We start from the raw sequence: 25,507 nt of genomic DNA, 5'->3' as shown, positions 1-25,507 counted from the left end.
TCAATTGTTTTCAACTGCTTTTGTTGAAAGAGCATGTAAATCTTAGCATTTCAGATTCTAATATGTGCTAGCAGATAGCTAGCTATAGTTTATCAATTTGATTATGTGTTTTTTAAATAAATGAAATATAAATGGATGAATGAATATAATAAAATACCTGAATCATGTCAGGAAGCCTTTAAATATTAACTTTGAGACTACTTTAATTGGGTCGCTTAAAATGACTTAATTCCATGATGTTGAAGTTACATTAACAAATTATGTTTGTTTAACGTAACATAAAAAAGTTAATTAAAGCAAAAAACATATCATTTTTTTGAGTGAATGTGTGCATAAATGAATTGCATGGAATTCATGCAGAACCTAAAGGTGCACAAAGCATACTTTCTTCATTGGATTAAAACACACGTAGCTTCTCCGGATGTGTCTAAACATCGAGTATACAGATGCTTGAAGTGTATGACGTGAAAAGAGACCACTAGGTGTTGAGTTCCAGCCTCGCCCCCTTTTGACTGATAGGGAAAGAAGGTCTCAATCTCTGCTCCCTGGAGAAGACTGGCTCGGCTGGTTGAACCAGTCACGATAGCGGGCCGGCGACAGAGAGGCACTCTATGTGTTTACTAAAGACACAATAAAGACAGAAATCTAATATCAGCCTTACGAGAGAGGACGAGGACCGAAGGGAGGCCAGAGTGTTTCAGAACATGTTTTGGGGATGGTGGATGATTTGCTGACTCAAGACGAGGTTTTGCACGAAATCTAAAAATGGGCAGATAGCAGCAATGACTTGTTGCTCACATTGGCTGGTGACGGGGAGTAATTTAACACCAGATTGAGTGAGGCCATTTAGAATGGGTGGAGATAGCAGAGATATGTCAGAACTTGACAGAAAGAGTGGATGGACTGAGGGTGTGTGAGACAGGCACAGACGGGTAAGTCTCCACTTTTAGTACATAATCTGTTCTTTTGAAATATTATAAAATAGATAAGTAGAAATCCTTGTGAAAAAGAAGTACCATGATAAAGCATACTTTATAATGAAAGAGTACTTAAGTGCAAACTGAATGTAATGTTTGAATTATAATCAAATAATTCCAATAGGGTCCTCTCACCATCGGTGCTCGGGCCCTAAAAATGTTTATATACTTTACATTTATATTAAAATCAGTTAGCTGAACTTAAAGATTGTTTTTTGACCCGCTTAAGTAAGACAACGTGCATCTTGTATGTAATTTCATAATTACTTCTATTATCTTTTGAAATATGCTTAGTGTACTGCCTGAATGTACTGTAACGTCAAGCATTTATGGTAAACTAAAATTTACTCATTTTAGTCATTTCTATTGAAACTTGTATGTCATTTATTTAATTACACATTTGCAGTTATGATGTTGCAATTTATTACATTTACAACATACTGACTTCAATGTACATTACTCATTAAAAGAACAGATAACACAATGCAGTTAAAAGTATAATCATGTAGCCTACTTTACAAATGCTTTATGTTAGTCAACATATTCAAACACTACAAAAGATTGTTGATTTAAAACTTGCTTTAAAATAAAACTTAAATACACATTTAAGATTTGAAGAACACTACAAGTGCACATTCAACACAATCAAGTGCACTTCTTTTCCACAAGGGTGGTCACCAAATCAAATTGATGAGGAAAAGGCTGGGAATGTTCTTAAACTCTGATGTTGCTCTTTTCCGCTCAAGACTTTGACTTTTCAAGATTCGCCAAATCTTCCAGGAACAGTACAAACGATTCCTCCATGGAGTTATCCTGCTTTTCTGTTGACTTTTGGTGGCTAAAAGAGTTAAATAGTTTCAACGCATGAAGAAGAACCTCAACTATTTGAATAATTCACCAACAATCTCCTCCAAGAAACTTAGAGGAGCGGCCAGTTATTCTCTACACATCAACATGCAGTTTTCCACAGTCGTTGTTTGGTAGAAGAAGGATATCTCCATCCATCATTGGGTTCCAATCATGTCAAACTCTCAAGAGCAGAGCCTCAATGAGAACGTCATCTTCGCTCCGTTGACCGAGTCCAGTCCAGACTTCTTGCACTGCGAGGAAGAACGCTATTGTGTGGAAAGCCTGGTGAGCTCCGGTCCTGAGGCTTTCTACACCAAACTCCACCGGGAACAAATCGGATCGTTCTTGTCCACCGGCGAGGTGAACCAGATCTCCAGCTGGGTCGAGGACTATCATCAAAGCGATGCGGTCCTGGAGGATGGAAACGGTGAGGTGGAGGTCGGTTCTGAGGGGGACGACTTCTCCGGACATTATTTTCCCACAGAGTCTGACACTCCGGCTCCATGCTTGGAACTAGGATGGCCAGAACGGTACAGCTGGATGGACATGGGTCGAGTTGAAGTATATACCAATCCTCCTGTAGAACAAGAGCCCTCCATACGAGAAGTCCTAAGGAGACTCTTACAAGGAGCCACTAGGGTAAGTCAAGTCACCTTTATTTATATAGCAGCTGTTTCAAAGCAGCTTCTCAGTAATAATCAGCTGCAAACTTAATCAAATACGAGACAAATGATGCAGATCTAAAAAGACAGTAGTGACATTACTCGGCTTAGTGCTGATTCAGTTCAGTTCGATAACTGTGTAAAGCTCAACAATTATGAAATGGATTAAATTGCGCTACAAGCAGGAAACAAAAGTTTTGTTATTCGGCTTGAGTCAGTGCAATGTTGATTCAGTTCAGTTTATTAACAGTGTTGATGTTGCAAAAGATATCAATGATGAAACAATGTCGATTCAGCTATAAATCCGCTCTAAAGGAGACAGTCAGTATCGGCCTGATTTATTAAACGCAATTATAGAGTTGGATTTGATCCTATAACCATGGATTTTATCCTACATCAAAAGTGAAGAACAAATCAGAAACTGACATGAAAATGTTCTCATGCAGACCTTAACTGAAACTTTTTGTCCTCTCATACCAGTAATTCAATTATTTCGACATTGTTTATGAAAACACATCAGAATATGCATGAATATAATTTACTGTAATGTTTTTATTACTTTTAATAATTGCATCCCTGAAATTAATTGATTTATATGAATGATTTCCTAAAAATAATAATAATATTAACATGCGCTCACACGTTTTGTGATTTTCTTTGGCCATTGATGAGGGCCGTACTTCTGAACCATAAAGAGATATTTCTAGGCGTTCAGTAGTTGATGTTGATGCGCTTGATTTTTCAAACAAGAATAAAAAGTTGATTTTGTCCATGGGGAATTAATTGGTTGTGGTTTGCTATTAGTGGATTTTATGTAAGTGACAGGTTGCCCCGCCCACATCATCAGATAAGAAATGTGATTAAAGATTACGAGGGCACATGAATTAAAAAATGATGTGCACATATAAATTATTTATAACAAATACAGCAATATTCCTTTTGTGACTTTAAGATGAACTGCGATTTATAAAGAGAAATGCATTGAGAACATTTTTGTGCATATGGATAGACGTTGTATAAATCATTCGTAGGAACATTTTGGAAACGGTCACGAGTTCACATTTAGGATAATTATATATGAATATCTTTATAAATGAAGTCCTTAAAGCTATAATAAGTTGGTTGAATGCAAAAACTAAACTAAGCATGAACCAGCAGAAAGTCCATTAGTTTTTTGCATTTGTGTGTGCATCAGCTGATTGCCGTTGTAACGGATAAATTGTCGGATAAAGTGGTGATTGGTGACCTCCGAAACGCTGCATCCCGGGGGGTTCCGGTGTACATCATCCTCAACAGTAGATTAGCGGAGGAGAACTGCTCTTTGCACCAACTTCAACATCCGGTAAGTGGGTAAAACCATCAAAGACTCAAGCATTTTTTTTATCCTGGTTTTATTATAACAGTTGTTCAGAAGTAATTTCTGTTGAGTACGTTGTGTAACCTTCAAGCCACAAAACTTTCATGCACACCTTAACAGACTGAACTTTAGGCTGTTCCTGTAGACAAAAGACCAGACACACCTTAGTGGAATATTCTGTATCTGTCAGCAAATGTTAGTCTCCATCACAGAGTTTCTCTTTCTGTGTGTGTGTAAGTAATGAGAAGAACTCACAAAGCCATGGTGAACAGGTTCAACTACATTCATCTGCTGCGGATGATTGGCTTGTGGTTATGGAATGTTTTTGGTTTGGATAATCGCTCCACATCTCTGAAACTTAACTAGATCTGACCTTTAGTTGAAGGCTGAAAGTTTAGATTTTTGCGTAAACCAACTGCAATCTTTATGCAGTGAAGATAAAGGTTGTGAAACATTAGATTTTGTGATGTAGTTCAAGGGAATCTCTTCCTTGATGACATTTTCCAGAATATAATGGTGCGCATTCTTGGAGGTAAAACGTTCCTGACACGTGACACGAAGATGGTTGTTGGAGAGCTGAAGAACAACTTTGTGTTGGTGGATCTGGAGACGGTGATGATGGGGAGCTACAGGTAAAGAACGCTTTCATAATGGAGTTCATAAATCAGTCTTTTTTAAATAGAGCTGAGAAACGCATTACCTGCAGTTGAAAGACTTGCTCCAGGGAACAAGGGTGTGAACCTTCTGGGATTTGAACCAACTTTTGGGTTGCCAGCTCATACCGTTAAAGACTTTAAGCTACACCACCCCTACATTATACAGACAATTAGTGAAATCAACACTCTGTGGGAATTTAGTTTCGTCCCTTTCACAGTTATTAAAGTATACTACTGTTCAAAAGTTTAGGGTCTTTTTTTTTTGTTAAAGAAGTATCTTCTGCTCACCAAGGCTGCTTTAATTTGTTTAGAAATGCTTTCTATTTGAATATATTTTTAAATATAATTTATTCTTGTGATCAAAGCTGAATTTTCAGCATCATTACTCCAGTCTTCAGTGTCACATGATCCTTCAGAAATCATTCTAATATTGCTGCTCAAAAAATATGATTATTATTAATGTTGAAATGAGTTGTGCTGCTTAATATTCCCGTGGAAAACATGATAATGTTTTGTAACATTGTAAATATATTCAGTGTCACTTTTGATCAATTTAATGCATCCTTGCTGAATAAAAGTATTAATTTCTTTAAAAAAATGTACTGGCCTCACACTTTTTAATGGTGATATACACTGCCCGGCCAAAAAAAAACCCACAAAAAAAACCCGACCATTTTTCTAACCCTAATTGATGGAGTGTGTAGCTTATCATTTCTTAAACAACCATGTAGGAGTAGATTTGAGTCTACAGAGTGCTGGACATTGTCATCCTGGAATATGGCCATGATGTGTCTTCCTACATGGTTATTTAAGAAATGAAAAGCTACACACTCCATCAATTAGGGTTAGAAGAACTGTTGCCAAACATATAACATGCAAAGCTATCAAATAGTCTCAGAAGACTTGGAATTTTTTTTATTTTATTTACTAAATTTTTTTTATTATTGGTGCTACTTTGCTCCTAACCTTGCTTTGGATTGTTACATCTTCTGAATCCTTTATGATCTCTTAATTTTTCTTTTTTGTCTTGGTCAGCCTTACCTGGAGCGATGCTCACCTGCACCGTCAGCTCGTCACCGTTATGAGCGGCCCGATTGTGGAATCTTTCGATCGAGAGTTTCGGATCCTCTATGCTGCCTCGCTTCCGATCCCAGATGCATGGAAAACTGGAAAACCAGCTACAGAACCCCAAATATATAATAAACAAGCACCCCTGAACATAAACAGCAACAAAATTGAACTTACCGAGTTCATCTCCAATCCTCCGCCTCCTCCTACTGACAGTCCTCTGGATTGGGAGGCGATGGGGGTCATCAAGAGATTCCCGGACAGCAAATTTAGTCCACCTGATGATGGGGAGTTGCAGTTCTATCATCGACCCCTCTTGGACAGACATCCAGGAGGATGGGAGCTCCCCTACAATGACTTTAACAGCAGACCTCTGACTGGGCATCAGGAGGAGGGCAAGTAAGTAAAAATAAAAATAAAATTTAAGCACAAATCAATTTTAAATATATAGTTGAGATTTAAGAAATTGTTTTTTGTCCAAAAATAAAAATGTAAACATTATATTTTGCTTTTGCAGAAAATGTAACAGAGGTAATATATTTGAAAATTTCTTGCTACATTTTGAGCATTTTTAAAATGCTCACGTCACAAGTCTGATAGAATATACAAAGATATTTGACCTCAGATCTAATATGTGGCAGTCTCACAATTACATTAAGAAATAGGAATGGGAAAAATATTAAAGGTACACTTGCCCTCTGACCCTAGCAGTTAAAAATAAAACTGCATGTATTTTGAGGAAGAACATTGTTTTGGTTGTGCTTTGGCTCTGCGTGAATATGATTATCGTACTGCTTATAAAACATTTACTACTAGGCGTAAGAGATATAACCCGTTTAGAAAGGTTATTCAGAAAGGCTGAAGACGTTACTTCAGCTTTACCTGTTATTAGACACAGTACTTCCTTGAAAATAAATTCCAGCATACATGATGAAATGATCTTCACAATAGATAAAGCTTTACAGTGAACTCTGTTAGAGAGCTACATATGGAAATGTATCTGTTCAATAAAACAGCTTACTCTCCTGTTCAGTACTAAAAACGCATCTCTGCGTCGCTTTGACAACATTTCAAATCCCTCAGTAGCCTACTGTATGTTGATTCTTGTTTTATTACGAGCTCGGTCTCGTTCTCTTGGCTCCAGCAGACTCTCTTCTGTTCAGAGTTTGTTTAAAACGGGGGATTCTCCAGAGGTTGGAGATTTAGCGGCTTCATGTCAACCTTTCTCGTTCTCTAACCTCTGACCTCTCACACCAGACACACACACAAACGTCAAATGAGCCGGAACAGCTTTACTCTATTTACAGAAATGACGAGACACACGGGCGAGTGACGCATGTACAAAATTTTCTGCAAAAAAAATGCGAATCAGGGTAAGACAAAAACACATTTTGGATGATATATTGACTCAATTGTATAAATTTCTAACAAAAAAAGATACATAGTGTACCTTTAAAAAAGAAAACAGTTCATGGTTATTGTAAATTGTAATGTTTCACAAAATTTTACTGTTTTTTTGATCAAATAAATGCAGCCGTTGTGAGCATGAGGAACAACTTTTAAAAACAAACAGGAATCTTGCTAAGCCCAAACTTTTTAAAGGTAGTGCATATAAAAGGTGATCTCAATTAAAAATGACAACTTTAAGCATAATTTGAAAAGATCTATTTGCATTAAATACTTTCAATAAAAATAGAAACCACCATAATTTATATAACTGACCTGAAAGTAATAAAAGGCTGAAATATTATATTATTTTGCGATTTTACTTTGTATGTTGCCATAAAGAATGATATAAAAGGAGTGGAGACATCACTGTCTAAAACTATATGTTAGCTTTGTGTAACAACATTTTTTAATATATAAAATTAATTTTATAAAAGTCATTATTCATGCTTCCATGTGTTCAATCCAATTTTAATGTGCAAAAGTTTATAACATGGAAGATAGAGAAAACAAAAAACAGGTGCTGTAACTGAGTGAAATTACATAATTTTGAACGTATTTTGTTTTCTCGAACCGCTTGTAGGATTGAATATACAATTTTTGTTTTATTTTTTTTATTTAACCTTTATTTAACCAAGTTTGTCTAATTGAGATATAAAATCTCTTTTTCAAGAGAGACCTGGCAGAGATTGCAGTACAAATTAGGTCACAAAATCACAGAACAAACACAAAAGAGGCAAAGACAACTCAAGTACATTTCAATTTAAATAAAAGTGCCATTAATTAAAACATTTGCACGTGTGGATCGACTCATGTTCTATAGTTTTAACATAACCTTTAAAATCATTTAAGGAAATTAGACACTGTAGTTTAAGTGTTTTCTGTAAATCATTCCAAGTAGAAGGTGCAACAAACATGAAAGCCTTTTTGAACAACTCTGTCCGGGCTTGAGGTACATTCAATGAAATAGTTTTCTGGGAGCGTAAACCATAGGTACTGAGTGAGGGGTCTGCAATTTGAAATAAATCTTAAAGCTCCATGAAACACAGCATCTAACATCTGAAGATACTTTGTTGGGGCATTCATATACAACAGATCACCATAATCAATAATAGAGAGAAATGTGGCATCGACTAGCCTTTTTCTAGTAGAAAAAGTAAAACAAGATTTGTTCCTAAAAAAAAACCTAGCTTCAATTTCAACTTTTTTACTAGATTCTGTATATGAAGCTTAAAAGAAAGACGATCATCAATTAAAAATCCTAAATATTTATAAGATGAAACTACCTCAATTGTTTTACCCTGATCAGTAACAATATTCAAATCTAGCTCATTTTTCCTTGAGTTTGAAAAAAGCATTACTTTTGTCTTCTCTGCATTAAGCACAAGCTTTAATTGATAAAGCTGTGCTTGCACTATATCGAAAGCAGTTTGCAAGCATTCATACGCCTTCCTAATGGTAGTTGCATAACCGTATCATCTGCATAAAAATGGAAAAATGCATGTTGGACATTTTCCCCCAGACAGTTTATATAAATAGTGAATAAAAGTGGCCCCAGAATGGAGCCCTGTGGGACCCCTTTACAGATTGATAAATATTTTGACGTTAGGCCATCAACTTGCGTAGCTTGAGTCCTATCAGCGAGGTAGTTTATAAACCAGCCCACAGAATCCTGAGACATACCTATACTGATCAGTCTCTGAACTAGTATGCTATGGTCAACAGTGTCAAATGCTTTGGACAGATCAATGAACAGGGACACATTGTTTCTTGTCATCAAGTGCTTTGACTATATCATTAATTACTTGTATACCAGCAGTGGTAGTGCTGTGTTTTTTCCTGAAACCAGATTGATGCTTAGATAAAATTGACTGAGCATTTAAATACTCTGTTACTTGTTCACTAACCAAAGATTCCATCACTTTGGCCAAAGCTGAAAGTTTGGAAATGGGTCTGTAATTATTAGGCAAGGTAGGGTCACCTCCTTTCAAAAGTGGTAAAACATAAGCAGACTTCCATACCTTGGGAATTTTGTTTGTGACCAGTGAAAGATTAAAAAGATGTGTCAGAGGTTCAGCTAGAATATCTGCAGCTAATTTCAAAAAGAAAGGTTCTAAGTGATCGGGGCCCGCAGGTTTTCGAGGATTCAATTTCTTCAGGGCTTTTTGAACATCAGCAACAGAGAAGGAGCTAAAACTGAAAGTTTTGTCGGCAGTAATAATGGTGTCATTTATAGGCTCTGACACTATAGGTGCAACAGAATCAAACAAGAACCCAGGTGATATGAAATGCTCATTAAAACAATTTAACATTTCTACTTTGTCAGATATAGACAAACAATTCTTCACTAGAGACAGTGGAAAACCTGTTGGTTTAGTCGATGCAGATAATGACTTAATAGTTTTCAGAATTTTTTTGGGTCATTTAGATTCTCTGTGGTTTCAGATAAGTAAAATTCAAATTCATGTAAAATTCATGTGATGACTAAACCCCACAATGCAGGACTCCATCCATATTTAATATACAGTATTATTATATAATATTCTGCAAGCTGTGATAACTTTGAAGAGCACAATCCTGAAGCGGCTGCCTGTTGTATTTCAGAATGAAGTACAATATTTGAACTAAACTCAAACTTACTCCGTCTTGTCTGCATTTTAGGTTCAATTCAATGTTTCTGTCAGACTTCAGGCATCCGGAATATCAAACACAAAGGTCGGCATTTCTCAAAAGGCTTTTCATGTGAGCTCATATCGATGCAATGTTAGATCGGTTTGCTTCCTCTTAACATGCATGTGCTTTTTCTGTTGTTTTCTGCAGGCGGCATTACTCTCCAGGAGAAATGCATTGCAATGACGTAGTGAACAGGTAACTAACCGGTCCAAAAGAGAGATAGACAAGAGACAATCATGTAAGCAAATATTTGAATAGATGTTAACAAACCTCTTAGAGATTTGTGCTCATCTCTTTCACCCAAAGGCATTTGCAGATACCTGACATAATCACGTATCCTCTGCTGAATCCTGAAAATGAGGAGAGGTATCCTGTGTACAAATCCCGCAACATGGCATCAGAGGAAGAGATGGGACCCGCTCTGAGACGAGAGCCTTTCCTGATGAGAGACAGAGTTTTAGGAGACATGAAAAACCCAGAAGGAACCACACAAGCCAATCTAAAGGTCGGTGCTACTGGTATACATACGCAATAAGGTAAAGTTGCCTACAACACGGCTGAAGGAAGATATTAGGCACGACACGAATCTATGACGGCCTCTCCTACATTATTGCTTTTATAAAACGGTTACCAGACAGTATGAATATTAAAGCCGGAAACATGTCACTTTTATTACGTAAAATCACTTAAATCCATCCATCCGCCAGAAAAATAGTCCCAGACAGTGACACTAAACGGCAAGTAAATGTTCCTAGATGTAATATGCCTCACCTGATAGAGCTAAAAAAAAAAAGATACTAGAACAGAAAAAAAACCTCAGAGACTTCTCTTATATAGCATGACGTCGTTTCCCGTCTTTTAAAACCACACCTGTTCGCGGTTCAGCGCGAGTTCGACATTAAACTGTAAGATGAACAAACAGTAAAATGCTATAGCCTACCTGAAACAGAAAACTTTTGAATAATATTCCCTCTGCACTTCGGAAACTGTTGGCTCACACACACACACACACACACACACACACACACACACACACTGCCAAGCAAGTCTGTGACAGAGGGAGGGTGAATTAAAGATGAATGATGCAAACATAACGCCAGCAGAGGTCACTATACTTCATATAACTATTTACAGTGACTTTTGCGCCAGTAGTCCATCATGTAACAGTTTTGACAGTAGAGTAGGCCTATATTGATTATGTTTATATGGGTGGAGCGCAGTGATACACAGATCTGTTCGGTGAAACGGTCATTTCTGTGCTTTATCGTAAATAAAACACGGCTATATTGGCCATTCAGCATAAAAGACCGGCACTAACACACAATTATTGCACTTTGGTATTTAATAAAACCCCCAAAAATATTAAAGATGCTGAAAAAAATTTGAAGAAAAAAAAAAGCCACTCGAGGCTGTTGTTACAGTGATTTTCTATAGGGATAGTTAAGGAATGTTGTTTGCTTCATCCCATTTTGACTTTATTTCATTCTTGTTTTCTTTCACAGAAATCGTCAGATCTTTCCCGGAGCAGGACTTTCAGCACTTTGAGTGACATTCTTAAACGGGTCAATTCACGTCTCAGTTCTTCAGGACAGACTAGGACAGAAATCCCAATGCCGGGCATCAGCAAATCCACACTGGAGCTCAATCTATATCGTTCAGACACGGCATCAAACGCTCGATCCACCGTAAGAGAGATTGAGATTTCTCATTAGCCTACAGGTGAAACTCGAAAAATGTGAATATCGTGCAACAGTTCATGTATTTCAGTCATTCAAATTAAAAGGTGAAACTAATATATTTAGTAGGCTATATATATATATATATATAGCCTATACATAGGCCTATGCATGATTATACTTTTCAGAGGGCCGACATTTCTGTATTTAAAATCCTTTTTTTATTGATTTCATATAATATTCTAATTTGGGATTTTCACAAGCTGTGTAAGCCATAATCATCAAAATTATAACTTTTGCACGATATTCTAATTTTTTGGAGTTTCACCTGTATAGTTTACGTGGCAGCTGTTGGGACAAAAAGATCAACATAAATATAAATGTATGTAGGCCTATGTATATTTTAGGGCATAAATATAGCCCTAAAAAGGCCATAAAATATAATGCTTATGTTTAATGTTTCCACCGATATTCGAGGTCTTATTCAATATTAATAGACCATGATTATTTTGAATTTAATTTATATGAAACACATTTGTGGCATGTTGTCAATTATGACATTACTCATTTCTCAGTGTTGTCCCAATGTTTTGCAGTAATTCAATGTACACCAGAAGCCTAGAAAAAAATTAAAAATCTAGATTTAAAATGCACATCTCAAAAGTACACTACCATTAAAAAGACCTTTTTGTGTTGTGAATAGCCTACTTGTGTTCAACAGTGGTACAACTGTTTTCAACATAATAATGAGAAATGTTTCTTGAGCAGCAAATCATCATATTAGAATGATTTCTGAAGGATCATGTGACACTGAAGACTGGAGTAATGATAAGGAATAGATCACATTTAAAGTAGCCTATATTCAAGTACAAAACAGCTATTTTAAATTGTAATAATAATATTTCACAATATTACTGTTTTTTGTATCACATAAATGCATTCTTGTTGAGCATAAGAGACTTTCAAAAATGTAAACATTTTACAGACCCCATACTTTTGAACGGTAAGCCCATCTATGCAAATTTCTTCATATTGTTTATGCATAACCAGAAGTTCATTGTCCTAAAAAAAAGCCCAACCCACAGTTTTACTGAAGCTTATATTTTCTATTATGAACTTGAAGTGCATTTACCCTGATGGATTTCAGTTTATTTATGCACATTCCAGAGTCATGTTTTCTCTGGAAATCAACAAAAAGGCATACACAAAGCTGGTGTATTTACAGCTCAATCGTGTGATATACCTTTAAAACGCTAAGAAATGACTCACTGCTGTTGTCTTTCAGAACTGTGATAATCTGCCGCTGACTCCAGCTCTGGCACTTATGAAAAAGAGAAACGATGATGTTAAATCTGGACTGTTGAGGAACATGCCCAGTGTGTTTTCACCTGGATTCAGATCTTCCAGCTTCGGCCAGCAGAGGGAGCCATGGAGGTCTCATTTTCAGAAGCCATAGAAGTGAGGAGGAGCACTGAAGTTATCAATGACATCAAGTGTTACAATACTTCCCACATATTTAAAGATGTAAATGTTACTGTAATAAGCAGGGCTGCTGGTACAAAGGGAGTTTCCTGCTTAATGAGAATAAATATTCATCATCAATGATGTCACACTTGAAGAATAAGTCTATTAATATATGCCTGATTTACATCGGATGGACTCATGATGTATGAACTGTCATATTTTCTCAATGAAAAGGGAATATAAATGTCAAATGTTCATGCTGCCTACCATTTAATATATATCTTCATTTATAAAATCAAATACCACACAAATATAAGAGACTGGCTCTTTCTCTTTAAATGCTCAGTAAGTCATCAGTTTGCAGCCCGTTTTACTTCAGTACATCCCTCAGCTGCAAAGGAAAGTTGTTTCAGAGGAGCAGGTTGTTACAGTTTGATTAAAGATTACAATACAAAGAAAGACCTTTTTATCCTTTGGAATAATGTGCGCTGATCAATCATTCAAAACAGGATTAGGAAAGCGTATAAAAAAAGTAAATGGGATCAAATTTAATTTCATGTTGATTTTAAGTCAGACTTGTCTGGATAAACTGCTAAGATTAAACAAATTTCCACAAGTACAAAATTGTTATTTATGTGACATAACAAAAAATGTTTCCTAAAGGCACACTACGTAACTTATTTTGTTTAAAAACAAAATGTAAATAATGAGTTAATACATCATCAATCCTCCTTCCCAAAACTTGTTTGTCTTATCCATTTAATCCCACCGGTCACAATAGTGACCGTAATTTTTTTTTTAATTTCTAAGGCTATAAAAATGTTACTGAATGATCTATCAATGCATTCCCAGCAGATATTGAAATAATAAAGGGTCTCAATGAAATATGTGCAGTGTCGCATGTTTACTGTAAATTGTCACATGACCAAAGCTGTTTACTTCCTGTTTGCGCCAAGAGAAGAGGATGGCAGCAAGAAAGCACCCAAAGAAAAGGTTAGTAAAGTATACATAAAGATAGGACATAGATTTTTGGTACACATCATGTTTAAGGTGTCTAGTATTGATATATGCATTTGCAATTACTCAACTTTGTTTAATGTGGTCATAGAACTCACAAACATGTCAGCGGCAACAATAGTGACCGGTGGGATAACCCATTGTATCTAAATGCTAATACACCTAGGCTAACTGTTCTACCTTATTTTCTGCTGCTACCTAACTTTCTACCTAATTTTACACACACACACACACACACACACACACACACACACACACAAAGATTAGCTAGCTAACTAATTCTACCTAACTTGACAGGTAGGCACCATAGGTAGACGCGCGCACAGACACACACACACACACACACACACACACACAAACAAAGATTAGCTAGCTAACTATTTCTACCTAACTTTACAGGTAGGCACCATAGGTAGGCGCACACACACACACACACACACACACACACACACACACACACACACACACACACACACACACACACACACACACACACACACACACACACACACACACACACACACACACACACACACACAACTGTGTTGTATCCCACCGGTCACAATTGTGATCATAAAACACTTTTTCACACACTTTTCCATGAAAATTTCAAAAATTATGATTGATTGTTTCAAAGGGATACTAATGACACATGATTTGGATATTTTTGTGTCTGGGAAAAATTTGGGATTAAATGGGTTAACTAGTAAGCATATGAAGTGTTTATGGCCTGGATTCACAAGTTCACATTTATAAATGTGCCTTAAAAAAAAAAAACATTAGTGGTGTTCATCTTGAGACAGAACAATGGCAGGGACATATTTTAAGAAATAGCAGTGCAAGCAGCTTTTAGTTAAAACAGCTCAAACATTTATTTTAGTCTGGGACCTATACTGTATTTTACAGCTGTTGGGGTGGTTTTCGCACGTAATTGCATACATGCTCGTAAATAGAGTAAAGTTACTCCGGATGCTTTGACGCGTGTCTGGTGTGAGAAGTCAGTTGAGAATGTGTGTGTGTGTGTGTGTGTGTCTGGTGTGTGAGGTTCAGAGGTTAGAGAACGAGAAAGGTTGACATGAAGCCGCTAAATCTCCAACCTCCGGAGAATCCCCCGTTTTAAACAAACTCTGAACAGAAGAGAGTCTGCTGGAGAAAAGAGAACGAGCTCGTAATAAAACAAGAATCAACATCAGATCCTGTGTGTGTGTGTGTGTCTGTGTGTGTGTGTGTGTGAACAGAAGAGAGTCTGCTGGATAAAAGAGAATGAGCTCGTAATAAAACAAGAATCAACATCAGATCCTGTGTGTGTGTGTGTGTGTGTGTGTGTGTGTGTGTGTGTGTGTGTGTGTGTGTGTGTGTGTGTGTGTGTGTGTGTGTGTGTGTGTGTGTGTGAACAGAGGAGAGTCTGCTGGAGAAAAGAGAACGAGCTCGTAATAAAACAAGAATCAACATCAGCTTGGTGTTTCAGAGATGGAGAACTGAGGGATCTGAAATGTTGTAAAAGCGATGCGGAGATGATGGGTGTTTTTATTACTCAACAGGAGAGTAAGTGTTTTATTGAACAGATAAATTAACATGTAGCTCTCTAACAGAGTTCATAAGCATTATATTGTGAAGGTTAATTCATTATCTGTGCTGGATTATATTTTCAAGGATGTACCGTGTCTATTAAAGCTAAAGTCTTCAGCTAGTCAGCTCGAGATCCTTTCCATCGGGTTATATCACCTATAGTGAAAGTGAATAGTTTTATGAGCAGTAGAATAATCATATTCATCCGCACAGTCACGAAGAGCCGAAGCACAACCAAAACAATGTTCTTTCTTTTTTACCGCTAGAGGGCCAAAAGTTATAATAGTGCACCTTTAAATATTGAAAAATACTGTGGATTGTAACTATAAATGTGTAATCATTGCATTATCCCCGATATAAAATGTATCTAAAAAATTAATAATTGGCATATATCGTACAATGGTTGTGGTTCCTCTCTAAAAAATGAAATTAAATACATAATTTGATTATTTAAAGTTGAAGGAAGGAATATCCCTGCACTATTGAACTGGATCATCGTCATTATCTATGAAAAAAAACCTGCAGAAAGCTGACGAGTCACTGTCAGACACTAAATGCGTCTGTGTGTGTGTGTGTGTGTGTGTGTGTGAGTGTGCATGTGGGCGTACTCATGACGTTTTGGAACTTACAAATGTGGTTTCACGTGTGAGGGTTTCAGACCTTGTATAGACGCAGCACTCTAGAGAAGATCTTTATTATCAGCACCTTCCAGAGAACGGTGTGTGTGTGTGTGTGTGTGTGTGTGTGAAGCCTGTGAGCAGATGGACCTGTTGTGGAGGATGGAGCTGCTCTATGGACTGATCCTGGCTGTGGCTGTCCTGGTTCTGGCTGAAGGACACAGCGGGGAATCTGGATGTCAGATCTGGGAAAACAGTAAAGTAAACAAAGACGTGTGCTGTACGCAGTGTCATCCAGGTGAGTTTTCCAAACGACTTAACTCTGGGATAAAATGATTGATAAAACCCTGAATATAACATCTGTTTTGTCTGCATCAATGTTTCTCAAACTCAACAAAATAGTCCGTAACAATAAACAAACAACAAAACAAAAAAATATAGATGCTTGATAAACTACAGATCTTGACTTTAACTTTGGGTACAAGTATCAAGATACAATAGATTATTAGTTTATAGTTTAATATACAGTGTTTATGTGTGTGAGATTCCTGTTTCCATAGTAAGGATTAGGATTGTGGGTAGGATGAATTTGGATTTTTTTTTTTTCAAAAAAGCTGGGGCCAAATGGGGACATTGGTTCAGAAAGGTTTGAGAAACAATGGTCTATGCTTATTGTTCGTTTATTGTGTAAGTAAAAACCTGGAAAAAAAATGAATGCATGTAGTAAAAAGAAATAGAAGAAATATGCATTAAAAGAACTCTTAGTATCATTGTATTCTTAGAAGTACTTCAGAGTTTCATGTAAAATGAAGCAGTGTCACCGTGTTATTTTTTAGTAAGATTGATTAAATCAATAAAAATATGTTTTTGTTGCATAAGAAAGCAGAATAATGCCAGGGTTTTGTCTCGAATAGAATATCAATGTAAATTGATAATTTTGTTAAACATCACCACATTTTATTACTATAATAATATTAATAACAATGTGTTATCAACTAACACCAAAAATATCAATGTAAATGGAAACCGAATGGGGAAAAAAACATGTAGGCCTAAACATTTTTGTTGCAAATTACATACATGGAGGCTTGAGAAGCTCAGATGTAAGAATTTAATACACGGTTATAAATTTGTGATTGATGAATTTGTAATAAATGACTAAACCTCAAAACTGGAATTGCTATAATAGCTATGTATAACAATGTTATCAAGCGACAGCAAAAATATCAATGTAAATACAGTTCAGAGTATGTAGCCTGTACTAAAACACACATGAACACTGATATAAAGTGTGTTCCTGTTCCCCCTCAATACAAGTGTGATCATGTGATTAAAAAAACCACAATATCAGCTGCTTTCATCCTCACAGCACATTACTTTCGATTTAATTCAGAGATGTATAATGTTCACCGGAAGGATGTCGGGTATAGACTGAGGTTCAGAAGTCCACTTGTAAAAATGCTTCTGTGTTGCATTTTTTATTTAATCTATTATAGTCAACAATCGAAAAGTAAATGTGATTTTGGTGTGTCTACCATTTGAATCAATGACTGATGACAGCATAATAAAGGTTCATCTGTACAAAATCAGACAACACAATTATTTATATGATTAGTCAAATAAATATGTCTCTTTCATTTTACATTACAATGCTTCATTGTTTTGCAATGCATATTGGATTGGAGAATGCAGAATGTTGGTAACATTGACTTCTGTAATATTTTTTCCCTACTATAGAAGTCAATGGGGACCAGCAACCGTTTGGTTACCAACGTTCTTCAAAATATCTTCTTTTGTGTTTAGCGCAAAGAAATAAATTCATACAGGTTTATAACAACATGATGAAGAGTAAATGATGACAGAACTGTCATTTTTGGGTGAACTATCCCATTAAGGTTTAGGAGAAAGAGGACACGTCTAAAGAGGATGTAGACTGTGTTCACCCAAGGTGTGTTGTTTTTCAGGTTTTAATGTGGTCTCAGACTTCTAATCTTAATGTATGTGTGTGTGTGTGTGTGTGTGTTTGTTGCAGGAAACCGTATAGTCAGTGAATGCGGTCCAGACCCAAAGAAACTGTGTACTCCTTGTGGAAAAGACAACTTCATCCCCTTGGCAAACCCTGACGCAAGCCGATGGATCTGTCAGAGATGTGAAGAGTGTATAGGAGGTACAGCATATATATATATTTTTTCATTTTAACTGATGCTAAAGACTTCTTCATTATGTTTTTTTTATTCAAGTGCTCTGACTGAGCATCACCATACAAATGCTAAAACTGCCCTTAGCTGATGACAGGGTTTGCGGGTCTGTGTAATAAGACAATGGCCAGTAAAAACTAGCCCAATAATGACCCAAGCCCGAATAATACCAAATATCAAAATATCAAAAACAGAACGCATGCGGGTGAAAGAGAACTGCACCACCAGCAGCGACACAGTTTGTGGGTGTTTACAAGGATATCGATGTGGAAATGACAAATGCCTTCACTGCCTGAAAGAGTGTGGGAAAGGAGAGCAACCTGCTGGAAGAGGTAAGTCTGGAGGAAGATAATTGATCAGTCTTTTGATATTATTAACTAATATGCATCTGACAGTAAAGTCTTTCTGGTATGAATTTAGACAAGTGTGAGCCGTGTCCTCCAGGGATGTACAATGACAAGATCCATCAACCCTGCGTGAACTGGACCAAGTATGACGCCTTTAACATTGTTTCTGATATCGATCTGCCTGTTAAAAATGTTTCCGAGCTGATGAAACCACATTTTACAAGCCATTTCAAAAGATGTATCTCTCAACCCACAGATGTACGCCTGACCATCAAATAATTGTTCCTGGAAGTTCATCTACAGATGTGGTCTGTGGCCCTAAACCACATACCAAACCAACAGTGTTCCCGAACAGTGATGCGGACAGCAGTACGTAGGACAGAAATATAAACCTGTGGGCATGATAATGACCTCACTGATGACCCTGACATCACAGGGAGTTTCTAAACACCCTGAAGGGGTCTTTATTTCAGATTATGGGAAGCGGCCCTACATTTTTCATGCATTTGACCTTTTATAATTCATATGCATACACACACACGCACACACACACACACACGCACGCACACGCACACACACACACACACACACACACACACAAACTTGATGTTCATAAATACATTTCAATTAAAAAAGAGCCAATAACTTGTGGTGGTCATGTCCATGAACTATGATTTGTTAGTTATATGTATCAAAGGCTAAAACTCAAAAAAAAATTCCATTGGCGTCTTTAAAGCTCATTTTCAAGTGATTCACTCTTTGTTTCTCTTTGCTACAGAGGTCACAGTTATTCTCATCATCTTTGGGCTCCTCTGCGTAACAATACCTGTTGCTACAATCCTCTTCCTGGAGTGGAGAAGAAAGGTCACCCGTAAAGAAAAACATCAACCAGGTAAACTTCATCTGCCGTTTTCTTTAGTTCTGCATGTTTAAGGGTTCCCGCATCTTCATCCACACATGCTTCTCTGTATCTCCCGACCCGCAGGAGAAGAGATTCCGACGTCTCTTTCTGGAGACGCCAGCTTCTGTTTTCCTCAGCAGGAACACGGCAGTAGCAGTCAGAGCTCCATAGAGTCACTGCTCTCGCAGAGCATCGGGCCTTTAGAGCCATGAACGCTGGGATCGTGACCCTGGATCACAAAACCAGTCTTAAGTAGCACAGGTATATTTGTGGGAATAGCCAACAATACATTGTATGGGTCAAAATGATCAATTTTTCTTTTATGCCAAAAATCATTAGGATATTAAGTAAAGATCATGTTCCATTAAGATATATATTTTTTAAATTTCCTACCGTAAATGTATAAAACATTTATTTTTGTGAGTGAATGCAGCACAATCGCGAACATTAATGGACAACTTTAAAGGCGATTTTCTCAATGTTTCGATTTTTTTGCACCCTCAGATTCTAGATGTTCAAATAGTTGTATCTCGGCCAAACATTGTCCTATCCTAACCAAACCATACATTTATGGAAAGCTTATTTATTCAGCTTTAATGTGATGCATAAATCTCAATTTCACAAAAATGACCCATGTGACTGGTTTTGTCATCCAGGGTCACTTAATGATCATTATGTATATTGAGGATATGTATATTGTGTTTCTATGTAATGTATAATTTATTTACTGAATTCTTTTGTAAACCATGATGCCAGTGACATTTTGTAGCCAGTAAAGCAGCTGAGGTATTTGAGATTTTTCTGTACTGTTGTTTTTTCATATTAATGTTCTGCCCATGTTGTAAAGGAATACATTTTGTACTTGTTGTACAAGAAGGTTTGATCCTAAGTGTTAACTCTGAGAGGTACATGAACTTGACTAAATATTATTGTTTATTTTTGTTGAATACATTATTGTGATTTTTTTCCAACTTCGGCTGCATTAGGAATCACATACTTCCCTACTATATAGTGAAAAACCATATCTGACAAAAGTATGTCCGAATTCGCAGTAGGCAGAAAGTACCCGGATGACCTACCACTTCCGGTGAGATTGTGAAGTGTGTGTACGGTGGAGACTTTACTATCCCACGGGGCCACGGGACAGGATTAATGAATGGCAGTGAACATAAACTGACTTAACTGATGCTGGTCACATGAGGACATGGCAAATGTAGTTGTTTTTTTATCAGCCAAACCTCTTTTTTTATATATTTAAATAATTTAACAATGGATGTTGGTTAATAGTCACATGACATGCAGGTAAACAAAAAAAACTTTTTTTGTTTTTATTTTAAAATTGTTAATTTTACATTTTTTATGAATTTTTTTTTACATTTTTTATCAGCTGACAAATTCCAGTTTGCCAAATCCTGATCTATAATATTGTTTTGTTGTGACTCAATAAATTGCAATGCCGTTTGTATGTTGTATAAATTATCATTTCAACAAGGGATATTTGAGAATTGTTTTATGTTTGATAATAAATCAGCCTGTTGGAAATCATTGTGCTCAGATTACTTTTATTATGAAAACACATAAGATGTTAACACAATACAAAAAAAAAAGAAGAAAGAAATCCTCAAATATGAGACCTTTAAACTGTAGAGGTTCAGTTGCCCTTTAGCCTTAGAGAACAGAGAGGCGTTCATGAGGATGATGTCATCGCCACGGTGCTCATGCACAAAAGGTTACAGTATGTGTGGGGGGAGCAGAGACCTCTGCACTGAAATACTGTAGGCTGTCAGGATGTGACGCCGTTTGATATTTTAATTCAACACCATCCAAATTCCCCTGCATATCATTATTTTAAATCCACTGAAATTTCCAACTTCACATTCTGGTAAAAGACATCTCAGGTTTTTTCTGACCTCTGACCCTTAGAATCACGTTTCGCATTACCATTAAACACAGAGCTGCTGCTCTTTTTTCTTTAAGTGAAAATGAAGAACAAAAATTTAAAAAACAAATGTGGACTAAAACCCTTTGAAAATGCTGTGAAATAAAGCAATTGAAGCGCAACACAAAGACAGCAGAAATAAGGTATTATATCCCTTTCACAAACATAAAATCACAGATCTCTGGTGTATTATCCTTCAGTTTACTCTTGCTATTTTTTTCCATTTTACCTGTATTATTAAACAAAGATGTTATTCCACTGCATGCACATTAAATGACTCAAATAAACAAATACCTGAAGATGTGCATTGATGACATATTTTTGTAGTGCAAACCGCAATTTCGTAATTTCGACAAAACCCAATAAGGTCTGTGACCAACAAAAGTTTGTAATTCTCACATGTTTTGTTCATCACGATAATCTTCACAAGTGAACAACTTCATATTATAAACCATGAGGCTGAGTAGATGTAGATGAGTTTACCTGTCCAGTCTAATGACATTTAATGTCTCCGATAACCTTTATAGTCACATTCAGCCACATGTTAGCCATTGCCTTTTTCAATATAAGTAAACGCTTTAAAAAAATCACATTAATTATGTTTTTTATGCCGTAGATTAAAACGTGAATGACCTTAACAACAGACCTTATTTCAGGCCTTAAAAAACCCATTGACTTGAATGTTAACTCGTTTCCTGGTTTTGGCCTACAATAATACATTGTCCCTGCAGCACTCTATGCTAATATTCGTTTAGCAGGTTTACAATTAACAACAGAGATTTAAAAAAATTACAGTGTTTGTATCATCATATAATAAAGGAACTTTGACTCAATGTAGTTTGATAGATTAAAAGCGAGTGTTTATCATAAACTATGTGCATTACATTTCCCTGTCTGCCGTCATGTTTGTGTGTTGCCATTTAACAACAGGATGAAATCGCAGTTGGAAAACCAACTTCAAGTGTCCTTCCATTTACAAGTTGTTCACTTTTAGAAGAAAAGGTTATACACAGAAACCTTAAAGTGTTCTGTCAGTCGCTTCATATATAGCCTATAGAACCTTTCAGGGGTTTCCATCATGCGATCATTTTATGGATTTATTTTTAATTAAATTTGTTTTAATTAATTCATTTCAATTCAATTTTATGAATTAACAGCTCGTAAATATCCTTTAGGGACTGTTTTTTATTTAAAGGGCTAACGGAGGAGTTTTGAGATCTATAGTCAAAATAGACTTGACCCTCCCTTCGCCAGCAATACATTTGTCTATGACCGTCCAAAATGATTGTGGAAAAAGGCATGACCCTCCCGATAATTTATTGATTACTTCTGTAGTGGTTAGATGTTCAGATTGTTTGTTTTTTTTAAACCTTGACCAACGACTTAAAGCGTAACTCTCGCCAAAATGCAACCTGGGTATTCTTGTTAATCTATCCGAGTCATACTTTCGTTTAAAAACATAATTAAGATGGAAACGCCACGTTTAAGATTGACCGTATTTTCGTTTTCGGTCAATTTGCCTTTTGAATGGGAGTGCTAGGGGCACTCCTATGATAGCATCAAAATCGCTATTTTTAAAACACTACAGAATTTTCGACCCAACATGAAAATTTGCTCGAAGTATCACCAGGGCCTCTGCACATGAACTCGAGCATTGAGAACATTGTTTTTGTACACAGAGTTCAGTTTACTAAAAAGAAAGGTTTTGTCCAACTCACTGTAGCTGTTGTTGTTTCCGGCCACAGGTGTCGTGCCGAAAAGTGATGGCCGGCCGCGGGAGCGCGCGCAGCGTGTTAAAGATGTATCGCCCATTCTCTTTACGAATGCAGTTGCTTTTATGTGGATGATCAAACAGACATAACGTTCAAATAAACATCACTCACCCAGTACTTTTTACCTATTAAAACACCTTTAAAGGGCCAAATACAACCATTATAATGCAGTATTTCACCTGCCAAAAAGTGATTGAAGCCTCTACTTATTGATTGAAATGTTATTTCTGCCCTGAAATTTGTTACTTCTATTCATGAGGGTTAAATCTGACAGATTATAACTCACCCAGTACTTTTTACCCATTAAAATACCTGTAAATGGCCAATACAACCATTATACTGGAGTATTTCAGCTGCCAAAAAGTGATTGAAGCAGAGCCGGCGCCAGCCGAGCGCTGATGAGGGGGCGTCTGAAATACCGAGAGGGGGCGTTCACATTAACGCACGTCACCACTTTTTGCCAGGGTCGATCTTCTCCCCACCATTTTTTAAAACATCTTCGCGGCACGGATGTACCAATATCTATCCATTTCTACATCTCCAGTTAACTAGCAGAGGATTCATTTTGTTCGTTTGTCAAATTAGAGTTGTTCTAGCGCTGAAATGTGTTGCTTTTTAAATCAAGTGAAGTGATCAAAGTGCTCGTTGCCGCTGCAATCAGTGAAGCGGATACAGTGTTGTCTGGTGGCTCGCGCAGTTTTCACACTGACGCGCGTTTCAATCTATCGCTGTTGCGAAATCACAAAATAAAATGCACACAAACGTGTCCCTGCTTGATATAGACTGTTATAGACGATTGATAAGACGTTTTGATGAGAGAGAAAAAAAACTTTTTGCTAAAAAGGCTTAGCCATCCTGGCCACGGACTTGAGACAATATACAATTCGAGTGAAATTTTCTCCCTCAGAAGCACCCTGACTGCTTCTACTAGTTCCTTTTATAAAGAAATGCTGCACATAATTGCTGGTCTAGGATCAGTTTCCTCCACTCCATAACCAAATGATAAGCGCGACTGGGCTGGCTCAGCTGTGGTGTGTGGGAAACGACGTAAACTGCATCCGTGCGCACGCGCAGAGATAATTCATGCGCGTGATGATTCATTTTATGCAGGATTTATGCTTTTTTTTTCGATAAAATTTTTTTAAATAAATTAAAGCAATATAATTTATAAATTGCAGGATTTATGCATTTTTTTCGATAAACAATTTTTAAATAAATGAAAGCAATATAATTTATAAATTGCGATGTTTTTATTAAATTGTGATCACTTTAAATACAAATTCATTCATTTGCACGTTGTGTCCGAGCCCGGCCCGGCCCGACAAATTAACTGTAATTATGAGCCCGAGCCCGAGCCCGATTTAAACCCGACGATTTTTTAATACGTGGGTCGTTATAACTGACGTTCTCAACTACTTTCTATGTTACTTTCCCCCGCCCGCAACATTAATGTTTTGTCCCGCTCCTGCCCACAAATAGACTTTTTTTCTGTACCTCCAAAATACAAATACTACGTGTCGCCATCATACACATCAGACATCAGCATAAATGCTCCTGATAAATTTGTTACTAAAGCATTAACTTTAAAGCTTGTTATTGCTTATTAAAGCACACATATAGTTGTTCTTGTTGCTTTTCTGCAACAGATGAATAAAAATGTATTAGTTTTTATATGTTTTATTCATAAATATTTCTAGTTTGAGGGAGTCCCGCGATTCGTGAATCGTTTTATTCTCCCGCAACCCGGACACACAGAGTGATGTGCATTACCGCCCGCGCTCGGCCATCAAATCTAGTCCCGCGCCGCACTCTATTGCGTTGGGAGTGCACGTCTCTAGATCAAAGGCCCGGCCCGGCCCGAGGATAGTGACGGTAAATATCGTCGGTTCGGGTCAAGTTCGGGCTCGGGCAGAGAATCTAAGCTCTAATTGAGAGTGACATAACCACAAAACTAAACAACGAGGGCATCATCAACGCATGATGCCATGTCTAAACGCAGGATTTTGCTGCATTAGGTAAGGCAATGTTTATTTGTATTGGCTGCCAGGCATACAGTACTGCTTGTTTTTTTGCTCAAATTAACAGTTTGTAAACGTATAGTTGCGCTAATAACAAATGAGTTAACGGGAGCGTTTATACTGGGACGTTTAAGTTGTTGCTAGGCGACGTTGGTTAAAACTACATGGTTAGGAAATCTATTTAAATGCAGGGGAAGCGCACATCTTAGCCTTACCCTGGAGTTGGTTCACCCTCCGCCTATGCCGACTCTCCCGATTGCCCCCGATATGCATTATTCAACCTTGAAATTATGGAATATCC

At 36.9% G+C, this 25,507-nt stretch overlaps 3 protein-coding genes across 5 annotated transcripts in view; 2 read left to right on the top strand and 1 right to left on the bottom strand.

The window, feature by feature from the left end:
- Window positions 1–5,679, bottom strand: part of LOC143711923 (coiled-coil domain-containing protein 30) — a 30,922-nt gene extending 25,243 nt beyond the window's left edge. The window contains exon 1 of the mRNA XM_077204105.1: window positions 5,543–5,679. The gene's annotated coding sequence lies outside the window, so the exon portion shown is untranslated. The remainder of the gene's footprint in view (window positions 1–5,542) is intronic.
- Window positions 503–13,139, top strand: fam83e (family with sequence similarity 83 member E). 3 transcript variants are annotated; one of them, XM_077204110.1, is made up of 10 exons: window positions 503–932; window positions 1,724–2,465; window positions 3,684–3,830; window positions 4,353–4,477; window positions 5,537–5,968; window positions 9,677–9,730; window positions 9,836–9,883; window positions 9,995–10,193; window positions 11,191–11,373; window positions 12,650–13,139. In XM_077204110.1, exons 2-10 carry the CDS (start codon window positions 1,998–2,000, stop codon window positions 12,818–12,820), a joined length of 1,827 nt encoding a protein of 608 aa, XP_077060225.1. In that variant the 5' UTR covers window positions 503–932; window positions 1,724–1,997; the 3' UTR covers window positions 12,821–13,139. The 3 variants fall into 3 exon arrangements, with proteins under 3 accessions (XP_077060225.1, XP_077060227.1, XP_077060226.1); XM_077204112.1 differs by having other exon boundaries at window positions 518–932; window positions 1,758–2,465; XM_077204111.1 differs by having other exon boundaries at window positions 548–932; window positions 1,647–2,465.
- A 2,927-nt stretch (window positions 13,140–16,066) lies between these two features.
- tnfrsf9b (tumor necrosis factor receptor superfamily, member 9b) lies at window positions 16,067–21,022 on the top strand. The gene is made up of 7 exons (XM_077204098.1): window positions 16,067–16,329; window positions 18,064–18,198; window positions 18,424–18,561; window positions 18,650–18,719; window positions 18,833–18,945; window positions 19,355–19,468; window positions 19,562–21,022. Exons 1-7 carry the CDS (start codon window positions 16,176–16,178, stop codon window positions 19,687–19,689), a joined length of 852 nt encoding a protein of 283 aa, XP_077060213.1. The 5' UTR covers window positions 16,067–16,175; the 3' UTR covers window positions 19,690–21,022.
- The last annotated feature ends 4,485 nt before the right edge of the window (window positions 21,023–25,507 follow it).

Source organism: Siphateles boraxobius, unplaced genomic scaffold (assembly GCF_051911475.1).
Source record: "Siphateles boraxobius isolate OS27281-9 unplaced genomic scaffold, OSU_SipBor_1 5, whole genome shotgun sequence".
Taxonomy (NCBI): Eukaryota; Metazoa; Chordata; class Actinopteri; order Cypriniformes; family Leuciscidae; genus Siphateles; species Siphateles boraxobius.
Note: the sequence above shows the minus strand (reverse complement) of the source record. Positions and strands in the feature narration are given on the sequence as shown.

Coding starts and splice junctions, on each gene's coding strand:
- fam83e (XM_077204110.1), top strand. CDS start 1,998: ATGTCAAACTCTCAAGAGCAGAGCCTCAATGAGAACGTCATCTTCGCT. Junction 9,731..9,835: donor CCGGAATATCAAACACAAAG/GTCGGCATTTCT, acceptor TGTTTTCTGCAG/GCGGCATTACTCTCCAGGAG. Junction 9,884..9,994: donor TGCAATGACGTAGTGAACAG/GTAACTAACCGG, acceptor TTTCACCCAAAG/GCATTTGCAGATACCTGACA.
- tnfrsf9b (XM_077204098.1), top strand. CDS start 16,176: ATGGACCTGTTGTGGAGGATGGAGCTGCTCTATGGACTGATCCTGGCT. Junction 18,562..18,649: donor AGAGCAACCTGCTGGAAGAG/GTAAGTCTGGAG, acceptor GTATGAATTTAG/ACAAGTGTGAGCCGTGTCCT. Junction 18,946..19,354: donor GAACAGTGATGCGGACAGCA/GTACGTAGGACA, acceptor TCTTTGCTACAG/AGGTCACAGTTATTCTCATC.